The 15,372-nt window shown below is 43.1% G+C and overlaps 1 protein-coding gene across 2 annotated transcripts in view; it reads right to left on the minus strand.

Annotated features, from left to right (window-relative positions):
- Positions 1-15,372, minus strand: part of LOC8026263 (atrial natriuretic peptide receptor 1) — a 111,427-nt gene that overhangs the window by 40,560 nt on the left and 55,495 nt on the right. Inside the window, exons 2-9 of one of the 2 annotated variants that reach the window (XM_040504815.2) lie at positions 12,231-12,383; positions 11,548-11,705; positions 10,284-10,419; positions 7,620-7,714; positions 4,486-4,618; positions 4,310-4,394; positions 3,221-3,341; positions 776-829 (exon numbers count right to left, since the gene is read on the minus strand). In XM_040504815.2, coding sequence (XP_040360749.1) covers positions 776-829; positions 3,221-3,341; positions 4,310-4,394; positions 4,486-4,618; positions 7,620-7,714; positions 10,284-10,419; positions 11,548-11,705; positions 12,231-12,383 — 935 coding nt within the window. The remainder of the gene's footprint in view (positions 1-775; positions 830-3,220; positions 3,342-4,309; positions 4,395-4,485; positions 4,619-7,619; positions 7,715-10,283; positions 10,420-11,547; positions 11,706-12,230; positions 12,384-15,372) is intronic. The other variant, XM_042290092.1, reaches the window with a different exon arrangement.

Genomic DNA, 15,372 nt, shown 5'->3' on the forward strand with positions numbered 1-15,372 from the left:
ATTTCTCGTGATTTTGTAACGTTACCTATAGGGATATACGTTCTCGTAAGAAAATGTTAATTATTAGGGCCTATCTGTAAAACAAACACAGGACACTTGTGATATCACAATAAGAAAGCTGAGGATTAAATCAGACCGGCTGGGGATCTGATATGTAAAAGAAATCTCAACTACCGAGTCCATTGTAGCAATAAAATCAACTCTCCTATGTAGCTATAAGAATCATCACTTCTACGTCCGCGCAATTATGGGTCTACTTGCACACTAGTTTTAAGCGTTACAATAAAGCAAAAAAAGGAGGAACAAATAATCTTTAGCAAGTGCCGAAGGCGTCGTCCTGTGGGAATTGATACGAGCGCGGCGAGAAAGGCCGGTTATGCAATGTCAACCAACGTTACACAAGGCGGGTATCCCCCATAGGCGCCTTTTGATCCCGCTTATGAAAACATGACCCACAGATCTCGTTTGATACATAGTATTAGAGTCCTCTTAGAACGACTCACTTCGGATATTAAAATGTTTTGCTCCGGTGAATATTAACGTATGTACAGCGCAGATTATGATTTTCGTAATGATAAATAATCAAGATATTCAATATTCAAGACGCTAAGCGAAATCACAGCGTCTCTCTAGCCTTCCAAAATCGGTCAGTAATCATCAACCTTGGCAACATTATGTCAGCCGTTCGGTAAATGAGCATTAAATATATTAGTAGAGCCTATATCTTCTGGCACACTTCAATCGATATGTGTCGTGCGGAGAAAGGTATACCTACGTCCCGGAGATCTGGAGTCCAATGTACCCAACCTTTCTCCATCCTTGAGGACATCTTTTTGTGAACAATGGGTGAAATGAACGTTTGTATACGCCTCGCAATTGGGCTCATTTTCGTCTTCTGCGCATGAGAAAGGAAGTAGCGGTGACGTCAGAACGCCGAGCCCTGATTGGCTGATCGCGACCCCCTATCTCAGCGTCGTCTGCTCCTTTGCAACGTCGTCTGCTCGCAACATCGTTTGCGTCTGTCTCACCTTTCCTGCGACTTTCAGAAGTGCAGGTCTTTACATGAGAGCTCGACTTCGCCTTTCACAGAGGGCAGACGGAATAACTCGAGCGGTACGTTGTTTTTGTCTAACAACTAGCAGACGCACATCAAGGAGGGAATTCAGAGGACTCACTGGCGAGGTGTCCCGAGGCGCCGAGGTTTGTTTACTAAGAACCGGGAGGTGAGCGTGCAAGTTCCCTCCCAAATACTTTGTCCCTCCTTTCGTGTGCGGCGATACCCCCCATTCTTTAACAGCGTCAGCGGGTTGGCGCAGTTGACGTCGTCTGCTCTACGTTTGCTAGTCAAAGCGATGGCTGCTTTACCTTTCCTGCGTCTGTCGGAAATTCACCGCTTTTTCACCGGCGAGAGTCACCGTTGCCTCGGGAAACAAGGGGATAACAAGAGGAAGAAATTGACCTCTTAATCCAAAAGTGAGGTCAGCGATCAAAGTATAATACGGGAAGGGTTCACAAGGGTCGCGCGGGAATATTCCATTCAGCACGCCAGCCGGTCGTGGGCAGACGGTCGCCGAGTCCGGGAGTGCCTGCTAGGCCTAACTGCCGTGCTCGCTTGGTCGCGTTCGGTGGAATCATGGCCGTTGGAGCTTTTCCCGGGTGTTTGTGGATCCAGCGTTCTTGTTCGTCGTGGTCTGTTTCAAGTACTTTTTACTTTTTTCTTGCTGCTTCAAGTCGGGACGCGTGAGAAGCGCACATAGAAAAATAAACGTCCGTGGGTCGTCGCGACCGCGACGCTGTCGGCCATGCTGATTGTAAGAAGTGCGTACGACAGCTTCAAAGCTGTCCTAGGATTTCGTCGTAGCCTGCGCAAAACTTGCGAAAATTTCGTTTCGTGAATACAAATTTGTTCTTAAGTTATGGCCTACGCATATTTTTGGTGTAAGATCGTTTCCTGCGACTTACGAAAGTCGCAGGAAAGGTAACACAGACGCAGACGACGTTGCGAGCAGACGACGTTGCAAAGGAGCAGACGACGCTCAGATAGGGGGGCGCGATCAGCCAATCAGGGCTCGGCGTTCTGACGTCACCGCTACCCCCTGCGCAAGAAGCAGGCGAACTTGCCCTCCGCATAGGTGTGGTGCCTGAAACGCGTCTGCAACTGATGTGTTTACCGCGTCAAAAAAAAAGTGGTCCCTCAATTTCTGCCTGATGACGTCATAGAAGTTTCATGCTGTCGCCGGTCGCGATCCTAGCTGTGTCCCAGCAGCATTGGTGGATGATGCAGACGCCTGTTCTGCTGCAGGTCGCTCTCAAGTGTGGCAGCCCACAGAAGCTTAGGCAGCCAGAAGCTGGGACGCCGCGACAACAACGACACTCGCGTTCGCTCGTGCTTTTCGTTAACATTTCTACGACACGCTGCAGGATCGCGACATCTGACAAAAGGACATTCCGGCTTCCGTGACGTCATTTGTTGCCACTAACGGACCACTTTTGATGTATGTGAGAGATAGGACGCTAAACGAACCAGTTGGAGACGTCCTCCAGGCACCATAGTATAGGTTCACATGTCATAGTTACTTTGCATCATGGTCATAGCTACACTTTTATTTACTGCTCTACACATTTGAAACAGCGCAATGTAATCTGCTATTCTTAGGTTTCTGAAGGAACCACAATAGCAAACAGTACCCCCCCCCCCCCCCCCCTTCCAACAAAAAAAGTTATGACTTTTGACAAGATGCAGAAATAAAAAGCTAACAACTAAGGGCAGTAACAAATTACAAAGAAAGCCACCTACTGCAAGGTTTTAGTAATTTTTTTTGTACAAAGGCTCCAGTAAAGGAATTCATCTGCTGTGTTTGTATATCTATTGTTTATTGTTAATTTATTTTCAATAGTTCATTAAAACATATTTTTTACTTTACTTTTAAAATGAACAATAGCGTATATTGCAAGTACGATTTTTTATACTTTCATTGTTTGACCATACATACAAACCCAAGCAAAAAAGAAAATACCAGCTAATGTGATAATTTCTGGAGACATGTTATGGCGTAGTTTAGGAAATTGCCTTCGTATTTTTTAGTTAACTTTTGAACTACCTACGTAACCACCATTCATCACCTTCAAAACAAGGTAACTGAGCAAGCACAAAAGAATGTCAAAAGGGGACAGGTTAAATAATTTGTCTAATTTCGCAAATTTATTTAAGGATACTCACCGCGCTTGTTATGGAAAGTCGGCTCATCATCCAACTGCTTCGTTGGTTCCGTGTGAAGGTGATTTCTTCCCACTTGATGCGCCAGGACATATTTGCTATGGCGCTCTCTAATTGCATCTTTCTTCAAAAGAAATTCGCAATCAGTTTGTAAGCATAAGAAAAAAGGAAATATTTCGGTATCAGAGACGAGTTTCGGGCACTGTATTTATTTATAGTATTAAGACGGTACCTTGGTTGGCAAGATATTTCAAGATCATGAACTAGGTAAGTGGCATATCATATTTGTTACCAGTGCATCGACACAGGTTTCTAATCCAGCACAGAGTACTTTACGTTGTTCATTACATTTAAAGTAAAAAAAAAACATCCAAGAAACATTTTTGTTACAAAATGTGGCCGACTTCATTGGGCTCAAATGTATTAAAATACGATGCGCGTAGGTTAGCAAATCCTTTAATTAATGTAGCTTTAATTCGAGAAAAGTAAACCATTATGATTATGCGATGTCTTAGCTACTATTAATTTTTGGTATCTCCATTAAAATTTAATCGAAACATAAAACAACATATTGTTGAAAAATTAACTGCTGACGATTACTATAAACTATGGAATGGCTTGTGGTTCAATAAACGAGGAGCGAATAAATGAACTACGTTAATAATCTCCTTACTGCAAAACTGACAGGGCGATTGAAGCTTACATGCTCAATGGACCAGTCAATCGTCGGTTGACTTTTCCACCGAGCACGCAGAAAAGGGGGGGGGGGGGGGGTGCGGCGAAGAAGAGCACAAGGTTTATTGGTCGTGCGATCAAACTTCTCAGCGAACTATGTGAACTAAGATCACGAGGCTTATCACATGAGCATATTGCGGGGGTGTTTTAGATAAGAATCACCAAACAAAGTTGACAGTTTTCGAGACAAAAGAGGCTATATTCTAAGCACATGTTCAAACACGCCCATGCACGCACTGCATTGAGTTCGCCCCTTCATCGCCACAATATTTATATGAAACCGGATAAAATTTGGACCTTTGAATTTCAAACATATATATGTTTTTTAGTAAATTAAAGATTATAAACTACTGTCACCTGTAAACGAGAAATGCGCAGATCAAGATGACGACAATGAAGACCAAGACCGATATGACGATGGTTTCTATGAAGGGAAAGTCATCTGTGGACGGAAAGGAAAAAAAAGAATCTTATAAATATATGTGAAGTTCAGGATACAAAGCTTCTTTAGTTGGCCCAAGTGGACTACTCACCAGTCTTCAAACATTTCGGGTCTTTGCCGTCAAAACCGCAGAAGGGAACGTCCACTGGTGGTCCCTTTCCTGGCCAGTGGATATCGTTGACCAACTGATAGCTTTGATTTGCCCCAAAATATTTTAAGACTACCTATTCAAAGAAACACGTAACATAGCTTATTGCATGTGTCGAAACTCTCGATGGGTCAAAAATTGGATTATGAAAACAGTATTTCAAAAACCGCTATCTGAATCAGCAGAGCTGCTTAACTATTTAGCAGCTGAAGATTTAAGAAAGAAAACAAGTTGACGCGGTGGATGCTAATCTACCTGCAGATACTTAAAGTGAAACCAACAGAGAATTGAGTTCATTCATAATTCAGACCTTTTGTTATTATTGAATACCGAACATAATTATATTTACACCGTACACATATTTACTTCCAGAGTACACAGGCCGTAGAGCGATCCCAGTTACAATAAATTTTTACAGCTTGCAGAATATTTAATCTTCTCCTTAAGCCTCAGAACCCGAGATTGTTATACTTTGTTTAGTTAGTGTGCTACTAGAAGCTAGTACTACTTAATATTTTTGTAATGCCAATCCAAATTACCAGAATATGTTGCGGTCCCAATGCTACGAAGAACTAGACCACCACCGTCTTAACTTATCCTGTATTCTTTTCACGAGTACCTTGTTGCGGCCAGGAGCCCAAGCGAACGCCAGAGCAGGGTGGCTCCAGTGAGTGTGGGCGCAACTGCTAGATCGTAGATCACGCGAATTGGAAGCCATTTAATTGATAAATTTTGCTGGAAGTCTACGCCAACGTTGGTCTACGAGGCAAAGGGTCGCTTTATTTCCTAACTCAGGTCATAGCGCCCATTAACTTACTTGAATAATTTACGCAAGTTAAAAATTGTTACTTTTTTTATAGCCCCCAGTTTTGTTCCGATAGGTTAAGTATTTAGTTAACGTTAAAAACGGTAAATTTCGCCGTCGTGGACGTTGCTGCTTGTCTGGCTACCCTGCTTTCCCCTCTCGACGTTTGCAATTCCCGGAGCAAGAGAGAAGGGAGAAAGGCTACTCCAAGGCGTTCGTTGGTTGCTTGCAATAGGAGAAGAGAGGAGGAAAGGCACATGGGGCAACATATTTGCAACAAAGCGGGCGTCTGCTCTCGCACAAGCAACTTTAGCGCATATCCTTTCCCAATCCTCTCCTTTAGGCGCCGCCATTAAATTGCAAACGCTCTCCAGGATTTGAGTTGCGCCCACTTCCACTAGAGCCTCCCTACGCCAGGGCGTGCCTATGGTGGTGCCATCCCGGGAGTGTTTAGGGAAGCGCCTTGGTTCCATGCGCTCCTCCTAGATGTCGCCTCTTGTTCACGTCTAGAATGGTTGTCGCGGCCAATATTTTTTCTTAATTTTCTTCTTTTTTTCTCCCCAAAGGTTTATAGCCACACCGGTTCAGAAATGCATTGCAGGGCTTGGGGTCGGCTTGGGTTATTATGTTAGCCCTTCTTGCTTCGTGATTCGTTCGTTGGCGCTCTTACCGGCTAAGGCTGCAGATTTTTGTGATGCCATTCAGAGTTATTTTTCTTAGATGTGCATACTTTTTCTGTATACATATCTTGCATGTTAGTATTTTGCACGTCCCTCTCTTGTATTGTATTTATTGGTATGTGCCTCGAATATGTATATCGACGTGCTTTATTTTTGGTTTCAAAAGTGCTTATTTGTATTTTACTTCTTGTTCTTTCCACTCCCGTTTGGGCCAGTATTTGACCTACAGTATGTTCTAAAAAAAGTAATGCCGCAATTTCATTGTCGGAAACCTCCGCTCCCTGCGTTTTTTTTTTTTTTTTTAGGGCTCTTAGTGATTTTAGGTTTTATTAATGCTCATATTTGGAACAACCTTTACTTGGCAGTGCAGACAGTGCTAGCTACACTCACGTGTCACAAGATTTATCTGACACAAGTGCGAAATCTACGAAACAGAAATATTTCACCATACAACAAGATGTCACGAATAACCATGGCACATACAGCTTTTATTGGTTTGAGGAGCCAGCTCGTGTTTTTACTTTTGAATAGCACTTTCCGGCCTCAGTGACAGTGTTAAAGCCCTCAATATCAGCGGAAAGCTTAACTTGACTTTATGTTTTGATCTGTTTTGTATCTACGCGGACAAAAAATCGCAGAAATAAATTTTGCAAAGAAAATATGTTACGAGATTTTAGTGAAATCATAAATACCTAAATATGAACTCTTGAGGTCTACCTGCACCTGCACTTGCATTAAAGCACGTTCTGCTGCCGTGCAAAACGCTCGTAGCCTTTTTTTAGTTTATATAGATTTAGATAGAGTGAAGTTTTAGCAAATTTCCCATTAAACATTTTGTTTTCTTCTGGCAATAAACTTCACACATTTTGAAGAATGAGCACTTCAGGATATGCCCATCTCAGATTGCAATGTGAAAAGTCATAACACGAACAACTTGCAAAGGAAGGCGCGGAAAGAGGGTTGCTATATGAGCGGTAAATCAATAGTTGAGAAGAAAAGGAAACAACCTAACACCGTAGAAGGCGACAGGTAAGCGCTAATGTTGGTCCTAATTTTAGCCATTGTGTAACACATTTTTTTTTTTTATAAAATAACGATTCATCTTTTTTTCTTTTTCCAAGGGAGTCGAGTGACTCACGGTCTCAGAATGAAAATGCTATTATATGAACTTCCGTGGAAAATACGCGTCAATTTACTATGGTATGAAGCAATGATTTCACTTGAATTTGAGTCGGGAAAATAAATTCGAACGATGACACCGAGCCCAAGAATGTTTACCTTTGGAAGCTCACAAAACAGGAGGAAGTGCTAAGCACACTCTTGAAACAGTTTGGGTTGTTACTCTATGTTGGTTCATGTTTGGTGTTATTGTGAAGTTATTTCTCGCTTCTGTGTCTCGTTACGTCTAGGACATGCCTTCTGCTCCATAAAACTGACGCAGTTTTATCGTTTATCATTTTCCTCTGCATCCAAAATTGATGTCGTTCCTGCGAAGTGTGAGCGCTGCCATAAAACTATCATTACGATTAGTCATGAGCGCTTGACGCACGCGCTTGCAGACGTAAGCAGCTCGGTAAGGGAGTGTTACTCACGTCAAAATGTCCCGTCTGCGGATCTACCTGGTCGAGAAGAGCGTAGTCTGCAATTCTGTCGCCGTTGTTGTCGATGACCACCCTCCCTGATACACCTGATATGTGGAGTGGAGAAAAAGGCTGGATCAATGACCAGCATTTGTGGTTGGAATTGTTTCCTTGGTCGGTTCTCCAAACATGATACCGAAACTCTGTGGTCATGCTTGTTGCGTTTGTCATTTTGTGTCAAGGCTGCATCAATATGAAACACCCATTTGCAAAACACAACCACGAGATTGTACCATTTTTATAAATAAATATAAAATAGAAATACAGTAAAATGTATTGCAATAAATGTCACTTCATTTATGCTGCGAAATTTTATTACAGAGTTAACAATAACACTTAGTCATATAAAGAAGATATGTGTTTAAAGGTACATTTTTTATATTTCTAACAAGGAGCATCATTTTAATACTGATTATAAGAAAATAAATTCCTACGGTACTCGAACATACGCCGAATCTTCTACATCTGCTCCTAATGTTTCTTTTTTTTTTTGAAAAAAGAGCACCTATTTTATTAACTAGTTGACGCGATTGAAGCCTAGCAACTTTTTTGTGTCTTGTGGTTGCCAGAAGATCGATAATTCCTGCCCATAGAAAGAAAAAGTGGAAAACGATCTATTTCCGGACGTCGCAAAAACAGGGGAATCGCATTAGAAAGACAATTGCGACAATGACTGACATTAATCACTTATCCACATGAGCCTAAAAAAAAGTTTATAAATTTCTAGTTGCACCAGAGCCCATGGGCTGGCTTCGAATCTTTAAGAGCCGGGTCGAACCAAATACTGGATTTGTAGTGTTGAAAAATCTAGTGAAGGAAAGAAAACTGTGACATAGAAATGATTAATGTACAAGATTAATGATCTGCGCCACTTGAAAGTTACGGTTGGCATAATGCGACAGTTACTCGTACGTTTTGCGAAAAGGTTGATTAGCTGCCCTGGAAGAGAAGCGTAAAATACTGTACTGAGTTCAGAAGACACCGTCTCTCCAAATTCTTTCCTTCTTTGTAAGGTAAAATAGGCGCAATAAATGGTATGCCTTATCGAACATTCTTTGTTTTTTTTCCCTACTTGTCTCATTCCATCGAGGTGCGCGGTCACTCGGTGGAAAGATATCGAGGAAGTGAACACACTACTTTGTCGACTTCAAAGGCGCGCAGAAGACAAATCGCAATGCAATTTTTGAAGCGCTGGTATGAAGCCACCGAGCCATCCTGTACCAACCTCAGACAGTTACCAATTACCGGTTGACACACTATGGCGACATTAACATTGACGCGTAATATGTTGAGCGTATCTCAATAATAATGTGCTGATGCCGACTCAAAAGAGAATTGTGCAACTGTTATTGACCCTTGCGAATATCACATGTTTTAATTATACGCTCCGATTCGTCAAAACTATTCCCTTCAGAACATTATCTGATGAAGAGTGCCGTGAACGAAGGCGTCTGGCGCCTTGAAAACTCAGAGTATAACTAAACGTTTGTGATGCAAGAACGATTCACGTACGGAACACAATTTCCTATGAATTTTCCATAATCTGGTTTCAATTTTCAAGGCCCATATGAGAGGGGTTATGAAAAAAAATCATTTGCCCGATCTTAATTCTTTTTATCCATTAAACACAAAGACCTTGATTCCTAAGTATTACGGAAAAACATTGCAGCTGCATTTTATAAACTGTCTTCAAAAATTGTGTTTTTAACACTAGGTTTGTCTGTGTTGGACACCAGGACACACTAAGCTGACCTGGTCTGCATACCAGGCCACACTAGTCTGTTGTGGAGTGTACATCAAAACATAGCAAGCTTGTCGATTGTCACATCAAAACACACTATCTGGTGTGGTGTGCACACCAAAACAAACTAAACTGCCCTGATGTGCAAGTTATGACACATTATCTAGTGTGATCTGCACACAGTACACTCCAAGCTGGTGTAGTGTGCACACCAGAACATACTAGTCGACCTCTTGGGCATACCAGAAAACAGTGGTCTGGTGTGATGTGCACACCAAAATATCCTAGTCGGCTTTTGGGCATACTAGGACACAGTGGTCTGGAGTGGTGTGAACATAAGGGCATATGTGAAAGTCTGTTGTGTACACCAGGAAACACCTTAACAGACCAAAGCGGTCTGGGGGAGTTTTGGCGAGTAATATTGATTGAGAAAAGGCCTACAACAGCTGGGCCCTGTAAAACCGAGCTTCGTCAAAATTAAGGAGGAAAAGTGAACTAAATGAGTAGCAGATTAGTTTAAAGAGTTAGGGGGATATCCAAGCGTCTGGTGATAACAGTAATATTAAGCACTCAACCAATTCCTTAACAAAAATTTCCTCGCTTCAGGTCTATATTGGTGATGATGACAATCTAGACATTCAAGTCGTTTCTTCGCACTCTAAAATCTGAGGCCCCTAACACGAATGAACGAATTGTTTCAAGGTAGTTAAATTTTAAGCGGGTACTCTGGGTCTCATGTTGCAGGAATGCTTGTAGATCTTGTCGATTTTAGGTGAGTCACAAGCTCTACTAATAACCGAAATCTAAGAGAAAAACCTTGTCTCGCTGAGGGCCTGCTTTCTTTTGGAGATCTTTGTGTCTGATGCATCACCTACCTGATATATTGGCGTTCCGCATCCTGTTTACCAGGTTGACACCAGCGTAGGGGTCCAACCCCACGGTCACAGTTTCATTGATCGCTTTGCAGAGCATGACCACAGCGTCGTGAAAGCTTGCTGTGAAGTAGTTCACCTATTGACACGCAGAAACAGGACTGTTAATAAAAAGGCATCCAGGGCTGGCGTATACGTACCGCTGAAAAATATATAACCTTGCAGCGCCTGGGACGTTTATCGATACGAAAAGAAAGCATATGCATATTGGGTTCTAATTTTTCTGATACCTATGGCAGGAATGGTTGCGTTAGAGATGGGAGAGCAAATTAGTCCAATTTGTGCATCACCATGGACGAGGACTAAAGTTAAGATATTTACGTCTTTAGTAATTGAAGAGGTGATTTCGCTTACACTTTAACTTGAATATAGAGTTTATTAAACAGGCTAATACCAATGTCAAATGACGCCTTAAGATTACTTTTCATTCAATAATCATTTCCCTAGAGAATATTCGGCTACAAAAGCTGTTGTTACACGGCTGACAAAATGTCAGCTACCACTGATGTTTACTCCATTGGGGCTGGTCACTAGTAGTAAAACAAACTAAAATATGATGCCAGAATTTTTGTCACCATTTCAAACATTGTAAGTTAGTAATGCGTGTTTCTACAAACAACTATAAAATGTATATATTTCAGAAGCAAACATTCTCGAAGACTGAAAAAAACGTGAGCGCGCGGCAATCTGTTGAATACTTCTCTTTACTAAACCTAAGACACGGAAGGAGGCAGAACGAACGTATAGAAAGGGCGCACAAAATTTCAAACACAATTAAGACAACAACGAAAACCTTTTCTAGGGATGAGTCCTTCTATAACGAAAACCTTTTATGCGTATCTTAAAAGCCCGTTCAGATGTCAGTTCGTCAAAGTTTAAACGACGAGGGGACAAATGCGACGCGCCACTTCCCCTGCACTGACATTGGTACCTATTGTCGAGAGTACTCCTTTTGTGCGTAAAGAGAGTTAGTGTGCTCCTGTCTATATATAAAGAGAAAAAGCCATTTTATGTTAAAGCAGAGCTAAAGCGTGGTGTGCAACGACCTCCTTTTCTTTTTGGGTGAAGGTCCGAACTTTACAGGAGTATTACCCTCTACAAATCCGACAAGAGTATTGGCCTTCACAAATCAAGCTGCACCAGGGTCACTGCGTAGGCGCTATACTCGCCTCGTTTTCCGAAAAGAATTTAGCGTTTAGACACTCACCACTTGCTCCATGTCACCTGTGAACGAGTATTTCTTTCGCGAACGACGTTTCACCTCGTTGGAGAAGCGTAGGTACTCTTCAGATACCGGCTGGTTGAGGCTGATTATTAAAAGGGATTCGAAGGCCTTGCGGAGCCGCTCTCGCCGTCTTGCATCATCTACCGAGTGGAATTACGAACAGTGTAAATTATAGAAGAAAGCGAATTTGTAATAGCAAACTAATCAGGGAGGACAAATAAACTCGCGGTAGCAAAAATTACGTAGAGATAAGTTAAGCTTGCACACAAGAGGAATTTTGACTCTGTATATGATACAATACTAATTGATGACCAAGGCTTCGACCCCGTAGAAGCTGTCCCTAAGCGGAACGTTGTAGTCCTGCGTGAGGCGTCCTGAAGTGATATTTTCGAGACGTTGCTTATACAAAATGAAGCACCGTAGTAGTGAACTCTTTTAGAATACCTGCCAAATGCTGGATCAATTTGACGACACATAGGACCCTAAATTAGTTTACGATTGCACACAATATGTGTTTATACGTTCTAGAAATCAAACAAATTCCAAATGACCCGCTTCTTGATCCTATCGCAATAAATTCTCATAATCAGAATATAAAGGTTGGAGGAGAGCCTAAATTCTGGACTCAGTGTGCAAATACTACTTAAAACAATAGAAGAGCTCACCGACGCCGGTTGACCAGGATATGTTTCCCGCTGCTTCGCTTTGAAAAAGCTCGGAATAGAGGAATGCGTACTCCCCTGAAGAGGTCATGCCGAGATCTTGTGCATGCTCGAGCATGGTGCGCACTTCTTTCTCGCCGGACAGGAGAACCACAACTAAAAAAACAAAACAAAAAAAAACAAAAAAAAACACTCTTGTGAATTTCACTTTGCCCGTTAGGAAACTTACGGTTATAACACTTTTCTTGGGTCAATTATTAAATAATGCAAAAACATGTTATAAAAGAAGAGTAATTTAATAAGTGAGGCAGTTGTTCAATAGTTACCGCAACTTCGAGAATAAATTGCTAATACACATTTTACAGGGTTATATTAGGCTGAGAACCTTCCTCCTGAATGTATAGAATTTTGTTTTTTGAGATGTGGTATAGACATTGCTTCTATATGATAAACGAGATCACTTCTAGGGACAGTTCGACGGTCTTATTGGCTGACGAGGCTTACTTTACGAGATTTTACTGCACGATGAAGTGAATTCACTAAATAGTTATTCATATATTTATTTATTTACGTGAGGGATTTCGCGACTCTCGACACAGCGTCGTAGTATGAGTTGTGTACAAACTTGAAGAAAAAAATATGTGGAAATCGGTCAAAAATGCAGAATTAAATGCGCGAGTAAAGTGAGACTAGAATTTTCAGTTAAAATCTAGTATTTAATTGCACGAGGAACGACGGGATTTTTAGAAAAATTGTGAATAAATTCTTATTGTAGCCGCACACGTTTATCCCCTGCAGCGGGTAAAGACGTGCGCGGCTGCTGTGCTTTCCCACTATCCGGACAGCGCTTTATCTTCTATTCGTGCGCGTTTTCTCGCAGTTTTCACTGCGAATGCGTAAGTGTTCTCAAGGCCCTTATCTACCTCCTCGAGAAGAACGGCGCAAGAATATTTAAGTGAGCGTCATGCACTAACGCCGGGACCCAGAAAAATCGCCTGTGACTTTGGCAACTCAAGACTCCGGCGCGGGACCAGGGACGCCGTCCTCGACCTTGAGTGTCGATGGTCCGGAGCGACAAGTGCCGCCGGTTGACTGCGGCCTTCATGGGGTGGTGCTGGCGCTCTGTCACATGATTGACGGTCTATCGGACTTCGTGCTGACTCTGCGACGTGAGAAAGAATCCCTGCTAGTGCACCAAGCGCGGAACACCGACTTGGTACGTAGATGCCTCGACGCCGTCGCCGGGCCTCTGTGCGCCAAAGCACACCTGTACCTACGTTCACCGCAGCACAGGATACTGGTGTTTCCGTTCTTCCGGTGCCCAAGGACTGGCCACCCAACAACGAGGCCTCCGGACATCCGCCCGGAGGGTGGTCTCACCGACCCCTGTCATACGCTCCAGTGGCAAGAGCCCCTCCGATCGACGGACGGTACCAATGATTACCAAGTGGGAAAATCAGGTTAAATGCTGCCACCGAGGGTAGCTCCCCGTATCAGCACGCCAATGGCCACGCCCAGAGTCGCCAATCGGTTCAAATCGCGGCAGTAAGTTGCGCGCGGTGCGACAGCCCCCAGTGCGTAGAGTAGTGTTCGTGTCGCGCTCGCATCCGTCGGCTTCCTTTGACGACGTGTCTGCTAGTGTCCTCGCAGTGGTTGGTGATAAAAATTTTGTTTGCATGAAGTTGCCGTCACTGTACAACACGCGCTCATCGTTCCAGAGGTCCGTGGAAAGTCCAGAGCTTGAAGAATTGCTTGTGGCCGACATTTGGCCGGAAAGTAAACTTTTCAGACCATATCTTGGTCCACTCTGAAGGGTCAATGTTGCCCTTGTCGAAGCGAACCCTGACCTGCAGACTCCTCAGACCCTTTAGGTTCGTGAGCCTTAATGCCGCAAGTATCGTAAACAAGACAGCCGAGATTGAATACGTGCTTCGGAGTTTCACCTGGACGTCTTTATAATTACGGAGACGTGGCTAAACAGTGACATAGCCAACTCTGTGGTATTTCCTATTGGTTAATTATTTTTCCATCGGGATCGCCCCTACAGAGGTGGTGGCGCCGCAGGTCTAGTAAGGAGTTCCCTCTCCTGCGTGCCCGTTCCACACACGGGCGACCATAAAACATGAAGGAGTTTTCGTAGATCGTTTTCGTCGTCCCGCAATGCCCTCCGCAACCCGCTACAATACTCGGAACCCTACAATCAAGGCCATCGGCGCGCAAACACATTAGCGGCTTCTTCGTTGCGGAGGGCTTAGCGGAGGGCGAAACGCGGTCTACAAAAACTCCTTACTATCGGTTAAAATACGGACCGGCCGTGAGTCTTTCCTTACCGGGGCAATGCACAGGCGCCACCACGCGGATATATTCACCTTATTGAGGGCATTCTCGACGTCCTCAAAACGTATTCTAAGAATTCTTAATTTATGTTATTGATGGGTGACTTCAACTTGCCCCATCTGATTGGAACAGCATGACGCCATTAACTAGTCGCGATGTTTTCAACGTTCGTATTGACATGGCATCCTGCTACAACTTCCGGCAAATTGTTAATATCGCTACACTTATCACCCCTGAATGCAGGTCACTAATAAATATATATTTCGTTTCGGAGTCACTGGCACAGCTCGGCGCACTAGCGAGAGTTATAGAGGAAGTATCGTTTCCCAGACTTGTGGTGTGTGACCTTCCTCGAATTTCCCGCGTAACGGCTTGACGACCAACTGTGCAGTGCAGGGATTGCAATACGCTAAATATACTGATATCTACAATAGGGCTAAATACACCGATATTATAGATTACATAGAGGGAACTTTCGACTATTTCTCCCAAGTACAAAAACAAAACAACGTCTGGCCGGACACACCGTGACCTTCTTCCGGGAAGTCATCCTCCCGTGCTTCTATTGCTTCGCTCCACTACGCTCCAAGAAAGTAAGAAGTAAAAATTCATAGATAACGCGTAAAACCAAGCGTCTGAAACGCAAGATTAATCAGGTAAGAGAAAATCACGGTAACGTAGGCGCCTACATTTATTTATCTATTTATTTCATAATACCTTGTAGGCCCCATTATAGGGCATTACACAAGGGATTGGAAACTAAAAGTTTCAATATAGTAACAGTATAACAAACTCGTCAGCAGCGACA

This window comes from Ixodes scapularis, unplaced genomic scaffold (assembly GCF_016920785.2).
Source record: "Ixodes scapularis isolate PalLabHiFi unplaced genomic scaffold, ASM1692078v2 PGA_scaffold0__279_contigs__length_252992795, whole genome shotgun sequence".
Taxonomy (NCBI): Eukaryota; Metazoa; Arthropoda; class Arachnida; order Ixodida; family Ixodidae; genus Ixodes; species Ixodes scapularis.